Consider the following 15,779-nt stretch of genomic DNA (forward strand, 5'->3'; position numbering starts at 1 on the left):
AAAAACAGACAATAGCATTATTCAGAAAACTGAGGATAAACACCAAATACATTTGTGATCATAATAATAACTAGCACCCTTTCACTGCTAACTCATGTTGTTTTATTTCATATTCTACATAGATTAGTCCGTCTCCTCTCTTTCATATTTCACAATAAGATATCTGTAATTTAAGACAAATTCAAGACAGGCATTAGCAAATCAGTTGTAATGTACTTTGCCACAAACCGCATCTTTAATGCAGACCTTTTACACATATTGCATCCTATTAAAAAAAAAAAACTAATGTATTTGCATATGGTTAGAGCAGTCTTAATTATCCAATGAATCCCTTTGTATTAGTGGGTCTCCTTATTCAAAATAAGCAGGAAATCAGAATCAGAGAACACTAATAAATCTAAACAATTTTCTTTTATAAAAATACAATGTACATTTTTTTTTTATAAATTACAGACATTTTATAACTATTACATTTAGCAAAAGACTACTGTTTAAAATGATTAGACAACATATATCGTATCATATGATATGATATGATATGATATGATATGATATGATATGATATGATACTATAACATATCATTATCAACTATTTAAGATGACTTTGATTTTATATGACTATACATATATGCAAAACTTAGGTTGGACTTGCAGAACAGAATCATGTCCAGAAGTGCAACCACAGCCATGTGTTGTTACACAGCTGTTTTTTACTTTTACAAGGCCATGGGAAACCTGTCAGGACATGTCATTATGAATTCTATCCAGTTCTAGAACATTTTCTAACGTAATCAGACTGACTCTGCTGTGAAGCAAAAACTTTGTTGTTGGACTGTCAGGCAAGACAATGATCCAAAACATTCCTCCAGACATGCACAAAATTAACCATCTGCAATGATCATTTTAGTCTCGAAAATAAAACAATATATAAAATGATTCTGCATATATAGTAAATTTCTATATAATGTTCGCAGAATGGTTGCACAAATTATCCAGCATTTGATGCTTTGAGCATTTGATGATCAATGATCATTTATTTTAAATTTGTCAGGTATTCTATTTAAAGTGTCAAGTTTAGTCAAATAAGTTTGGGGATTTTGAATGTGGCTTTGTTATTTGCCATTGTGCATGCTAGTTCCCTACAGATCCTATGCATGATGACAGTAAGAATTATTTCATCAACAAAAAGTTAGGCTACAACAAGGCAAAACCAATCCAGTTTAAACATAGAGGTGCAGATTTCTCCATTTTCCAGATTGTCTCTGGTGGCCACGGCATCAGCAAACCTGGATTTGAGAAGTGGAAAATGTTCCCTGAATAAACAAATCTAGTTCCCTTCTGTGTTGAGCAGGAGAAGGATGTGAATTTGGACTAACAACATCTAAACATAGATATGCTGTTTGGTGTGAACTGTGTAGTTCAGTGTAAACAGAGTAATTATTCCAAATCACAATCAAATTATTTTTAAATGATTTGGGAACATATCCATAAGTTTTGCTTACACAGCACTTTAATGTGATAACGTTTGTAATGAGTATGACTCTGTAGTGTGCTGTTGACACCTAACTACTGAGGATTTTTTCTTGAGGCAGAAATGACCAAAACCATGAACTTTGAACCCTCTTAGTTCTCATCCTGGACGTCCGCATCCTCAACGGCTCTTCTGTGCAGGTTTTAATACTCACAAGGAGATTAAATGAAAAGGGACAAGAGTAATCATGACAAACTTTTTACTGCTTCCATCTCAATCTTGTAACAGCTTAAAAACCACTAGAGGGCACAATTGACAAAAAAAAAGGGCTGGAGAACCTGCTGTGCCCAGTAACAGCAACTGGGTTTTTATACACTAAAACTTTCTTTTGGCTTCTTCCATTAAGGGGCGCCACAGCAGATCATCCGCATGTTTGATTTGGTACATGTTTTTATGCTGGATGCCCTTCCTAATGCAACCCTCCCCATTTATCCAGGCTTGAACCACATAAGGCTGGAATGGACATGAGTCCCAGTACTTTTGTCCAGATAGTCTAAATGTATCTACTGAGTCCTAACTCATTTAGCTATCATTAACCATCTTTAAAATCATAGACCATACCTCATCCATGGTGGTTCTTACTGGTAGTCACTGGAATTCATACAGCTATGATTAAAGAGCAGATGATTATGTTTTGCTGGTTTGCTATGGTCAAACTAAGATGTTTTACGAGATATACTGCAACAAACGCACTGTATGACATCATATGTCTTCTTAATTGCAATGCTTTTTTTTATATCTTAGCCTGTGCAAGATGAAAAGCCTTGTGTTCTCTTGAATCACTATATAGGGCTACAGGAATGTAGGAAAAAACACAGGGATGAGCATGACTGTTTTGTTGAGCTAGTTATTTGGTATTTAGATTATACACATACTAGCTTAACTTAAAAAAATTGCTTTATACTATATTTAGAATTTTTTGTAAAGTGTATCGTACACATCTTTTTTCTTTCTGAACAGATTTGATTCACTGTGAACAAGAGGCAGAAATGCAATCTTGAGGGGACATTAGTTCATCACAGTATTAATAATGTAATGTTTTAATATATTGCATTCTAAAATGCAATAGAAGCTTCACAATTCATTTTATGACCATTGCATAAAATACAGCAATATTCTATGGGAGTCACAAAAATGTTTTAAAACTAAAGTTATGTTATGATATGATATGATTTATGCAATCCTGGTACAGGGAAATAGCCTGTACATGTGTTATACAGTTGTTATTTGCATATACTGTATATATTTTAAGTAACCATTCTAGGAATGTAGTTTTGTATACTCTTACATAAGTGACATAATGCACACTGGATATTTTCTTTGACTTTCAGCACAGTTCAGCACAAGTTTTTGTCTAATTTGAGTCATTCACAATATTCAACATACCACTGAAGAAGAACATATGAACACCTACAACATTCCCTACATAAGTGTATTAGAAAGGACATCAATCTTATAAGTGTAAGGGGGCAGCAACTGTAATGTGATCTTAAACAAGGTTGTGATCTTATACAAAGTTCATTAGGAAAACAAAAAAAGAGATTTTATTTGATGTCAAGAATAAAGTGATAAGAAAAGCTACAACCAAAAATGCAGTTTTAACGTAACCATTTGTAACCTGAATGTGAAAATTGACTCTGCATACATGTCTACCTCGACCCTATCCATACATAATGAAGTACAGATATTTTTTTAATATTTTTATTATTTCAGCTTTGGGTTGCTTATTAATATGACACTAAATCGTGCTGGGACATACTGCAGAGTTAAATATAAAACATTGTCGTTATCACTTATGTTTGAGCTCTGAGGTAAGTAAGCATGATGTGTCTTTCATTTGCTGCATTAAGTTTTCTTGGCCGACCACTGCATCTACGCTGCACAACATTGCATGTTTATACTGAGGCATGTAACTACATTGTGTCTTGTTTCTGTGCTAAGTCTTGACATTGTGTAGGACCTGTGACATAAAACTGTCTTCCACAAACTCACCTTAGTAGCAGAGCCTCTTACACAGCTGTTTCTGTTTCAGTTAATGACTGTGTTTAAACCTACATATGAAATTGATGATCAGTAGCAACTGCTTGGTATAATTGGTTAATCATACACCTGACTCTGTTTAGACAAAATCCTGGACTTTGTGCAAGTGTACAAAGTGTGCAAAAGTAAGAGCTAAAAAATAAAAGGGTGGTCACACCAAATACTGATTTAATTTGGATTTTAAATCTGTTCACCCACTTTACATTTTGTAAATGTATACAAACAAACAATTAAATCAATTAATAAATATATTCACAACTGACCTCACCAACAATACCCAGGAATCGCCATCATCTCTTATCTGTCTCCATAAATATAAACTCCACACTGTTATTTAACACTAACAACCCTGCACCCTTGTTTATATTATGAAATTATTATCATTTGCACCACCTCACTTTTACATACCCTACAAATTGTACAGTCTATGTCTTTATTTATTAATTTATTATTGTATTTTCCTTATTCTTATAGTTTTTATTTTTATTGTAATGGCACAGGAAAAATTCATTTTTCAAGTAAAATTCAAGTAAAAACTTTTGCACTACGTAAATGGTTGCTGTTCTCGAGTTTTGGGAAACCTATCCGGTCACGTGGCCCCGTTGCTATGGAAATCATCTGTCTCTACCACCTTGCCAAACAAAATGGAGAAAGACGGCGTTAAAGCGGATTTAGACGGAACTCTAGATGAATTTCTTACTTACGACGACTATTTAGACTCTAAGATAACGCCGTTAGACCTTTATTACCTCGAGGTAAATGTAAACATTTCGGTTTTCTTTCATTTCCTTTTATAGCCCAAGTTGCAACGCCAATATGGCGTTCTTGTTTAGTAAAATAAAAAAGCATAATAAAAATGTAAAAAATTAATTCAGTACTAACTGTAGGTTTGTAGACAGTGCTGGTAATAAAGTCCTAGTTTGATCGAATGTATTTAATCTACAGTGATTATTAAGTGAGCAACGCATTTAGTCTATTATACCGCTAGATGGCGCCATTAAAGTGTTGTAGATTTAATTTACTGTGCGCCCATAAAAGGAAGTGCGGAAATTACCATATATGGTGTCTAATTTATGACATCATAAATAGTGTTTGGAGTTCACTTATATAGCCATGTTTGGGGTCCATTATATGATGCAAATTACACTAATTGTAAATGCTATATATCTATATATGGGCCAAGATACAAAATTATATGTGAACAATATGATACAAATCACCCATAAGCAAATCTATTAATTGTGAGTGTTGTTAAATATGTGTTGTTAAATATAATACAATTATTAATCTAATAATATAAAATACATAAGTATGTAATAATATGTGCAAACGATAAAAAAATGTTTTCAAGATTATTTTAATTGTCTGTTACAAAACATCTAAATAAAGATTAAACCAAACATTTTTAACCTAAAATTTGTATTAAAAAAAAATCATGATTGCAATGGTGCAATTAATTAATCCTGTATTTAGTTTTATAGTAAACTAAGAAAACTTCCTGTCATTCCATTACTTTTAATTCAAATTAAAATACAGGATTCAATTTACATAGGTTTTAGGTTTCCAAACAAACACAACAAAAGAATTCCTTTAAGTGTTTGTGTCCTTTAAGTAGCTTTTTTTCACTCAAAAGCTAAGAGTACAAATGATCTATAGTGAGCATAATGCTCATAATAATTTTTTGCTTTTTTACCTTCACTGTCAAATCCATCACAGCAGACAGTCAGGCATAATCTTAGGTCAAGCTTTTCATAAGAAGTTAATGTATTTGCTGAATACAAAATAAATTATGTGTTGAACCACGTTTGAGATAAAAGTAAACTTAGACCAACAAATCCTCGAATTGTTCAATTGAACTCTGGACACAAATTTTCTTTGAATAAAAGTGTTAATAATCAATGCTATCTAGAATCATAATTCAGGGAAGAAAATGTAATATATAAAAGACGTTCTTTTGTTAATATGTAGTCCGTAATTTTCTTCAAGTTAGGTATGTGATCCTTTAATAAGATTTTATGGCTCACTGCATTGCTGTGGTCATATACAGGGGTTGCATAATCTAACAATATCATTACATAAGGTTACAATTTAGTGCTCTCCCTTGCTCTGTCATCTACTTCATCCAAGCGTTGCAGGTACTTCTGCCTGGTATGAATCCTGGAAACATTCTCTCTGGACCCCCCAAGGACCCAAGTCGGATTTCCAAATAACATTTTTCCGTCTGACTGCTTGCTTACTTGGGATTTGTTAATGTGGTGCTCAGGAGATGAGGTTTATAAATAATTCAAACATTAGGTGAAGGAATTGTCCGCAATAGTGAACTCATTATGTGTTTTGTTAACTATGATTACCCCAAGGGGACGGTTTCAGACACATGTTAGGGATCATTTTTCATTGCCATGGCTCATTTTTGGTTGCAGAAATGTGTGCGTCATAAAGTTTATGGTTTCAGGTATTCACAGCAGTGACTCTTGTTGTTATTCCAAGTCAACCATCCAATATGGAACTTTATTTAAATGAGCCTTTATTTAGTTAATTAGCTGTCAATAACTCACAAGTGTATTATAAACTTTTATACCACAGTGCTGTTAAATTCTCAAATCTGATTGGTCAGAAAAGCTTGAATAATAGCAGCTCGGACAGTAGTGGTAGGCTGCAAGGGACCTTTCAAGTTTGTTGTTCGCACTTGTTCGAAAACATTCGTTTCTATAGGAACAAATAACACAGAGGATTGTGGGGCAGATGTTCCCAATTTACAGCTAATAATAAGCATATAATGCCACAAATATAATATAAATGCCGCAAATATATACAGTATATAAAAAAACATTTTCTTATTTTCATTTATTTCTTTTTTTAACATTGTTTATATGGTGAAGTTTCTGTGAAGAGTCGTTTAGTTAACATTTATGGAAGGGGTCTCCAGTGCCAGCATACTGTAACAATCAGTGAGTTTTGCAACTTCTATCTCTGTTGATTTTCCTCTCAAAGGCCATGGTAAAAACACAGCTCTGGGATGTAGTGTTATTTACTAATCATGGTTCGGGAAGTTTTTTTAGGAGGCTTCATCTTATTTACATTTGCATGATACTGTAGGATGAATATACCCTGATCTTCAAGGGTGTGAATTGCTTTTTACAGTGACTTTGCAGCTTGTCAAGATATATATATATCTTTTTAATTATTATTAAAAACCAATTGTTTTCTTATAATAATATTTGGTAACTATTTCACTCCTTTGATTCCACTTAACACATGCTGCTATGTTTACTAGTTTATAATTTCTTAAGATTTCTAAATGATCACAGCGGTCTTCATGAAAAGAATAAGTCTCCACCTTTGCCACCTCAAAATGCTTGAAACAATTTAGCTGCCTTTAAATTTAAATTAAGAGCTTCCACTTTTTCCCCCCACATTGCTGCTCCTTCCTAACCAGTCCGGCTTCACCAGCTCATTTCCCCATGGCCACATAAAAGCAGACATTTTGTTTGAAGGCCCAGGAAGTCTTTCTAAGTCATGTGGCTATTGCATGATCCATGTTGAATCGACTCACTGACATGCGACCGAAATCCTTGATCCAGAAAGCCATGGTGTGTTTTGAGGATGATGTTTTAACACCAATCTATATCCAGCTACACTAAACTAGCACCAACCTACTGCAGACTAGCAGTTACTATATTTACCTGCAAAGTGAAATTTGTAATGCATTGGTATAACGTAGGTAATACTTGATCACTGTTTTTCATTTTGTTGAAAGCACCCCCTTCTGGCCTGTGCAGAACTCACCAGATCCGATTATTGCTCTTTCAGGATGAGAAGTTGGCTCGCCAGGTGGTGGAGCTGGGCCTCAGGGGCACTGGCGAGGTCTTGAAGAGAGAGGAATTCGAGAGCAGGAAAGCAGCTGCTCAGGCCTCCAGGCTCTCCAAACGGAGTGAGCAAAAGTAAGTTAATGTGTGTTGACCGCAGCGAGGGATGATCTTCACACCATTGTGTGACCTTGAAAGTGCACATTTGCCAATGTGTTTTCCAGTAAGTCCATAAGTAACATGTTTATTCAACATTTCAAGGACAATGGATTGACTAACAGCATAATGTCAGCCGATTACGTCTGCTGCAAGTCCAAAATAAAAATCAAAACAAAATAATGAATTCTGCAGCCCTGTTGGTTAATTTTTACTATCAGGTTGAATGAAACGACAAATTTAAAGAGTTTATCTCAGTTTGCGTTGTGCTATATGAAGGCATGCGCCAAAAAATGTCACCGGATGAGTCTCGTGTGATATTCTAGGACTTTGTTGCCTGGACTGGGATGAGAGTTAAAGCAGTACTTTCTGTGTGTTTGTGGGAGTTTTGGGATGCCGTAAACTTGGACTCGCACTCAGCAATGATTGCATAGTTGGTGTGGTCGGTCTTCAGGAAACATTTTTGGAGCACTATATTTGTGTTTTCTCTGGCTGCTTGCGGCCAGCTCCCCTGCCTAAACCACCTGTAGACGTGTCTCTTTGGCATTCGACCCTACTAAAACATGGTTAGACATTCTTGGTTTCAGCTTAAGTAAGGTAATACATCAAATTCAAAATGCTGATTGAAAAAAAAAAAAAACTTTTGCTGAAAATAAAGTTACAAGCAGAGGAAAAGCAATCAAAGGGCTTCTTTCTATTCCAGGTTTATCTGTGGTCAAAGTGCTGATCTTGATTTAATGTATAAATCACCTGAACTTGGAAGACACCATATATTAAAAACATTTAGCTGCAATTGCTTTTTCTTTAGCCCAACATAATCATATTTTACTTTCGCATCCAATGGATGGCAGTCAATACAAGGCTGTTTTAAACTTTATCTAATTAGACCACCGTTTGTCCCAGTGGGCATTCCTTTTATCTATGAAAACCCATGGTTATGTTGTTAAGGCTAATAGAATGCACCTTGTAATTAGAGATTTGGGAACCGCACAGAGAATGACCCTCTGCACAATTAAAAAGGGTGGTGCAGTACCGATGTGTGTCTCAACTCTGTTTGTTGCTAAATAGAGCGAAATACCAATGTACAGCCCTATTGTGACATTTATACTAAGATCAAGCTGAACAATATGTTGCATAATATACAGTCTTAATATTAACTGACACATTGAGCAGTGTATCTTATTTTTTATTTTACATTTATTAATTTTTTTGCAACCAGACACAGCAGAAATAAGCTGTGCATAAGCAAGTTTTATGAGTCGGCCAGTAACAGGACGTTTTCATCACATTGAGCTTTTCCAAGAGCTGCTGTTTTTTTCACAAGCGGTGTTTCTCTCGTCTTCTGCGTAAGATTTGCTCGTCTCTATAACTCTCCACACTCTTTTCCTTCCCCTTTCTCTTTCTTTTCTGCAAGCCCTCACATTCTCAGAAAGCTTTAGTGCCTGCAGGTGTATAAATAGAGCTGTTTTCAATTAGGATAAGCTTTGCCCATAGCGTGCATCTGATCAATGAATGCCCTTGCACCTGTGGTAATAAAATACTAAGGGAAGAGGGAGATTGTGCAGTGAATGCTAATCAGATGTTGCCCTTTTGTTACCCTGCTAAAGGCTAGTATATAACATGCTCCATTTGACAGCTTTCCGTGGAGGTATCTTGCCAGCAAAGTGTGAGACGAACAAACGAAGGGATTTTGCTTAGCGAGGACTTGTGTGAAACTCAAACCTCCGCCCCAATGAAGAAAATGTGAATGAAAGAGATGCCTGAATGAATGATGGCTGTTCGGGTGAAAAGAGGTTCTGCATTTAGTTATGACTGCATTGAATCAAGGACAACAGTAAACTCAAGGTTTCCTTTGTGTGATTAAATGGAGGCCAGGGACTGTTTGAATGAGTCAGCCTCCCTTTGCTAGGTCTCTCTCTTTTCTCTTTCTTTTTCTGTGGTTTTCAGTGACAAATACAAATGAACCAAATAAACTAAAAAGTATTTTCAATAATCCAGATTTAAAGTGTCATAATTGGAACCTATCTGTATATGACTCTAAAAAGTACACAGTCAAAATCACTGTGCATATTGTAATTGGCATAATGTTTAGATTAACACACAGTATCTAGACTAGAAAATCAACTCGGAGCCCAATCTTCACGTTTACAATTCACAGTATCTTCACAAATCTACCACTGCTGGCCTCGGATCAAAAACAGCGCAGGGTCATGCAGGTCTCAATGTGCCAAGAAGAGGCATGGTGGTTTAACGTTGTACTGATATGAGATATTGGAATGAGCCCCAAAACCCGCAACTTGGCCAGCTCCCAGCAGTAAATGTCAGCAGATGTCATGACCTTATGTGCCCGTAACGGGCACTTATTTCCTTGCAGCAAGCTACCACAGTCATGCTCTTTGTCCATTGTTTTGCTCTTTCCAAAAAAGGCCTCCGCAAAATTCTAGTCTTTCTACCTCAATGGCCGGAGGAGCCATCTTTCCTCGGCCAAGTAAAACTGTGCAACGAACATACACTGTACACATGCATCGAGTGTTAATCTCTCGTCTGCATAGGCTGAAATTGGACCCTGTGTTTTCAGGGCATAGAGGAGCAAGCCTGTACGAAGATGCCATGGTGTTCAGTGGTTCCTGGCATCAATGGCTAGGTCAACATGAGGCGTATGCTGTACATTTTTTACTAAAGTGGAACAATTCCAAAATTATTTAGCACTGCTCCACTTTTAGAACCAATATAACAAAGGTTTCTGAAAATATTAAAAACTGAAATATCATCTCTTGTATCGTGGTTCTTGTGTGACGTCTCTGCTTATAACGCACGCCATACAAGTTGTTTGTAGGTTTCTTTCTTCTGTATTGTATACATTGCATATAGATTTTATATATATATATATATATATATATATATATATATATATATATATATATATATATATAACATTTTTTTCCTTTTAGAATTCTTTTTACAATCAAAACACAAAACTACAAATTATGTACAAAAAGGTTTTATAGTAATACCTTTTTAAGTAAACTATTATTTATCATTGTTATTGAGCCCAACTAGTTCTTTTGAGAAGGGTAAATATGTAAAAGAGCCACCAATTATGACCATATATGTTCTTCAGAATAGAATAATGGACCCGTTTGAGCAAAAATTAATTGTGTGTGTTGGATAAAAGTCTTTTCCCACCTTTCATTACTGAGTGTTCCTGTTGAATGGAACTGTATATAAATCAGCTGAACAAATATCTGTATTCACTGGGCTTAAATGCCAGGTCTCTCATTCAGCTTGTTAGCGTTGAAAAAGAATTCAAAAATTGGCAAAAGCCGCTTCCTTGATAGATTTGCAATGCATCAAGGCAATCTGGAACAAATGTTCTTTTTAAAATTGTGTATGCGCATGTGTCTTGAATGCGGTTGATAGCTGTGAACGTGCTATGAGCTGTTTCGAATGAAACTTGGCGGTGCAGAAATTAGCTCGGCACATGTGTGGCTCAAACCAGAGGCTTGAAGGATAACAAGTTCATTTTTGTGTGATGGAGCTCTTGTCACGTAACTAGCACTACAACTCAAATTTGTTTGATGAAGAACACGGGAGGTCATGTCATCTACGATTTACAGTTTGGTAAAGGAAATTAAAATGTACTGAACCTTGTTTAGCACATTTACATTAGGAGCACTTGTCAGACTTGGATGGATTTTTAATAATGTTGGCACTAAAAACCTACTTAGTGCTTTCTTTCAGAAGCGCCATTCTGTACTTGTGCACCACATGACTCAAAAACTGGCTCTAGAACATTTGTATGATTCACATTAGCACTTAAGCAAATGAATCCCTGAAACACTATTGTTTTAAAAAGACTCTAGTTGTGCTATTCAATGGGCTTTAATTAAGAAGATTGCATTTATCAGACTTTTTTTTTAATTACTACAAACCAGATTGCCAGATGACCAGACCATAGCTCTGTCCTGAAATCATCTGGCTCTGTGTGCTTGTGATCATTTTCATCACCACATGTAACGACTGTGTTGTCAAGAATTAAAGATGGTTTCATTTAGTCTGTTTTTGTAACTGATTAATCTTCATTGAGTCCATATCAGCTTCGAGATTAAGAAACATAATTAGTGCTCACTCAGGACAAATATGTTCTAAAAACGGTCACCAAACCAATTCTAACCAGATTCAACAAGAGCCGAGCTGAATTTCTGTTATGGCCATAATGAAACCATCTGTTTGCTTGTTCTGCTATTAACCATTTCCTCGCTGCGTCCCATTTGTCATGTAAGCGGCATTATTCGAAGAGGGATCCAAGTTGGCGGAGCGGTGCAGCGCTTTTTCCACCCACCCACCCACTCTGGACTTCTTAGTAAACCATTTTTATTAGGAACTGTTACAGTGGTTAGTGACCACGCAGAGGTAGGCACCATATTCATCTTAATCCTTTACATTACACTCCAAGGCCTATGATGTGTGATGACTCATAAGCTGGCCTCTAATATCCCAGAGCAGAGGTGGAAATGTTTTTTACATTATATCTCTATACAGCAAAGACAATCGACATTACTATCATCCACTTTGTAGTTTGACAAATGCAAATGTTGGATGTATATGATGAATTCCGCTAGCTGTTATGTTAAATGATTTCTTGAATAAAACTTGAAGTGGACCACCAATCAGGTTTTCATTGTTATTTCATGGGATACTGGTACTAAAAAACTATCAATGCATCAAATGACTGAATATGGTACAATTCCACAATTTACAATTTAATATTTCAGTATTTTCATATTGTGTTAAGGTTTTTTCCCCAAGTTCCATAGCTGGATTTTTTTCTTTGTCTGCTATTCAACAAATAGCAGTGATCCTTTCTTTTGCTTATTTCCTTTACTTTTTTCAGCCTTCACTGAAATGAGCCATGAAGAAAGTGATGCACTGTGAGTTAATTTAGAAACTGGTGGCATAATACAAATGACACTAATTTAGCATGTTTCTTAATTTTTGGATCCATTAAACTTAATGTGCAGTCTACAGCTTCTCAATTAATCTTTTATTATTATTATTATTATTATTATTATTATTATTATTATTCACAAACTTGCAAAGAGAACTGAGGTGCTTCTTATTGTCATGGTCAGACTGGTTACTCAGATGACTGGGATTTATGGTGCTTTTATGTCACAGTGTGGTAAATGGCCACCAAGCTAGAGTATGATTAGAAGCCCTTACAAGTTGATGAGGCTTAAACCCACAAAGCCAACATGTGCAAAGCAGATTAATGTAATATCCCATGGTTTTCTGTAATGGAGGAATACAGCTACTTAGTATATGCTATAGTCATGTTTAGGTCTTTAATAGTAATCAATCATAATAAGTATATAAGATTCATTAAAGAGACACACCAAAATGGATAGGCGAGTTCATACTTCCTGTCTGAAAGTATTCAATCATCTGTCAAAAATTAAGTAAAGAGTGACACATTATATAATTTATTTTGCTCTTTGGACTGCTTATGCATTGGAACTGTGTCAGATTTCTATCCGAAACTCATTTAATTTGAAAAAGAAAAAAGTTACAAATGTATATCGTTAAAATGAGGTATAAATTATTCCGTGGAAAAAAAAAAGACAAAGAATTAACTGGTGCCTATGTTAAAACATGACAGCAAACCTTTAGTTACGTGTTTTTAAATGCAAATCAGTAGGTACAGGGAAAAAACAACAAGGATTATGTTATTAAATATCTCTTGTGTCTAAATGTATGACAGCTGTGGGACTCATTTACAGGGTACCTTCTACATTCTAACACATACATGAAGAGTTAGTAATGAGGGTGGAACAGCGAGTACTTGTGTAATTGATACATTTGGCTCAATTTAATCAAAGGTGACAGAGGAGTTCCAAAAAAAGAGAGTTAAGTAAATTGTCATGCTGTGTGGAATTTCCCTTGACGTTCAACAGACCAAAATAATATTTTCCATAAGATTCTTTTCACCCAAGTACCCTCAGGAAAAATATTCCAAGTACTGTAAGTGCTGATTTTTTTTTTTAGAAATCACTGTATTATTAAAAGTTGCCATCTGCCTAGCTATTGAGAGCTACATTTTATTCTCATAGAATGTAACCCAAAAAAAGTCTTCACACATCTGCCGCTCCCTCAAATACGTCAAATGTCTTCAGGGAATCCTTTTTTTTTTTTTTTTTAGGGTAAGTAATTTGTTTGCAAATTGTGGGCGAAGCCACGATTTTATGATGAATGTCAAACATTTTCCAACTAAGGGATTTAAAAGACATTTCATCAATAATGGTTGAAATGATTTGCCCTAAGAAATTTCAGGGTGGAAGACGAGACAGTGGTGTTTAATGATAATTAGGATTTGGTAAGTATCGAATTTATTTGACGTAGGTGATAGAATAGCAGAGAGTTAGTGGTCAGGGCAGTGCGCTGTATTGAATTTCTTTTATTATATTCCAGGCGTTAAACACTGCCTCTCCTCCCAGCTGTACAAACAGATAGTAAATTTGAGCTTGAGCACTGCTCAATGATAAATCATTATTGAACATGCTGGTCAGTGCAAAGTTAGGGGAGCGCCACAGGAAACACCTTTTGTCATGCACTTGATAAAATTGTGCTTATTTTGCTGGGCTTCAGTCTCTCAGGCCCTTAAGATTTCTTAAATATGGTTGCTTTGTGATTTCTTAGTTTTCAAGGATTTCTTTACCATTTACAGTATAATAATTTATAGGAGAGCACTGATTTGGCCACTCTCAAATCATTTGCAGTTAGCATAATATTAAAGGAAAAAGTCCACGTGGAAGAAGGTCGAATGTAAAATTCAGTTTAAACATCTGCTTGAGGTAGGAGGATTTATGAGGAACTTTGGCCTTCTCATGCAAGTGGTCATCTGTCCAAAGCAAGCAGCTCTCTCCAAATCCTGTTTATCCTGTGCAAGAATGAGAGAGCGAGAGAAGTGGGGGGGCACGATGTGAGCATCATCAGTCATCTCAACACACAAAATAATACATTTATATTATACAATAATATTATATGTTTATGGCTATAAATATACTTTACAATGTATCATAAATGCATTTGAGGAAAATATAAGAGCTTCAACTACAGTCTTCACCTAACTGTTAGCATTTCTGCCACCATATGATTTTTTACAATTTTTTTTAATGTCTTTTATATCACTTCCATGTATTAATCATTAAAATTTTTGTAGATTGTTTGCACATCTTGGCTCTTGCCAGCTCTTTACTTACATGAACTGTTAGACCAGATTGTAATAAATGGAGTCATCCAGCCAAAGTGTTTTTGATGCATCTGCCAGCATGCAGCTGAATGGAACATATTAGGGATGCCAAAGCATTTGCTGAATAAATTGTTTGAAAGATTATTACAGGAGGAAAAAGGTCCCATGAAATTGCCTTGCCCGTAAGCATCCCCGCATGTTAAAGTGTTGTTTATATTGCTGTAAACACATTCAGAGATAGTTCATAGATCTTCTGGTTCCATTGACAAGCCCTTTACCCCCAGCAGAGACTGTATTACTCTGTGGAGGGTCCGTATTAGGACATAGCCTTATTTCGATCAAGTTTCAGTTTTAGGATTGCCACATGTAGAGTATTTTCAATAAGTCAAGTATGTGAATTTACAATAGGAAGTAATGCAAACCTGTAATGCTGTGCCATCATGGTAAGTTCATATTTGTGTTGCCCTATTCGATTGATTCAGTTTTGATGTCATTAGTCTAATAGCACAAAGTCAGCCATAATCAGATGCATGCATGCTAATGTTTTACTAGGAGTGTAAAGATACACAAAAGTTGTGTTTCGGTATGTTTTTAAGTCGCAGTTTGGTTAATTTTTTGGTACAGTTAGAGAGAAGACATACAAAACATAAAATTGCTTGTAAATTTTTATTAACACAGCTTATTATTATTGACATTTGTGAACATCAACAGATTACAATGTTAAAACAATTTTTACTAAGATACCTGATTTATTAAATAATATATAAAATAATATTTATTTCTAAAAACAAATCAAATTAATGCAATACACTTTCTATTATATTGATTGAAATGATTGATCAAATTGGCACAAATTCAGTTGATTAAATAAATGGAACAATTTAATTAAATAGTTTACATTTCATTTGTTAGGCCATATTAGGTTAATACATATGTGCATATAAGTGTGTGTGTGTGTGTGTGTGTGTGTGTGTGTGTTTTACATTTAATATTACAT

General features: G+C 35.2%; 1 protein-coding gene across 1 annotated transcript in view; it reads left to right on the top strand.

Annotated features, from left to right (window-relative positions):
- Positions 1–4,148: 4,148 nt before the first annotated feature.
- Positions 4,149–15,779, top strand: part of cfap299 (cilia and flagella associated protein 299) — a 63,950-nt gene continuing 52,319 nt past the window's right edge. Inside the window, exons 1-2 of the mRNA XM_046841899.1 lie at positions 4,149–4,326; positions 7,382–7,512. Of these exons, the coding sequence (XP_046697855.1) occupies positions 4,216–4,326; positions 7,382–7,512 (242 nt within the window). The 5' untranslated portion in view covers positions 4,149–4,215. The remainder of the gene's footprint in view (positions 4,327–7,381; positions 7,513–15,779) is intronic.

The sequence above is a fragment of the Silurus meridionalis genome, chromosome 27 (assembly GCF_014805685.1).
Source record: "Silurus meridionalis isolate SWU-2019-XX chromosome 27, ASM1480568v1, whole genome shotgun sequence".
NCBI lineage: Eukaryota > Metazoa > Chordata > Actinopteri > Siluriformes > Siluridae > Silurus > Silurus meridionalis.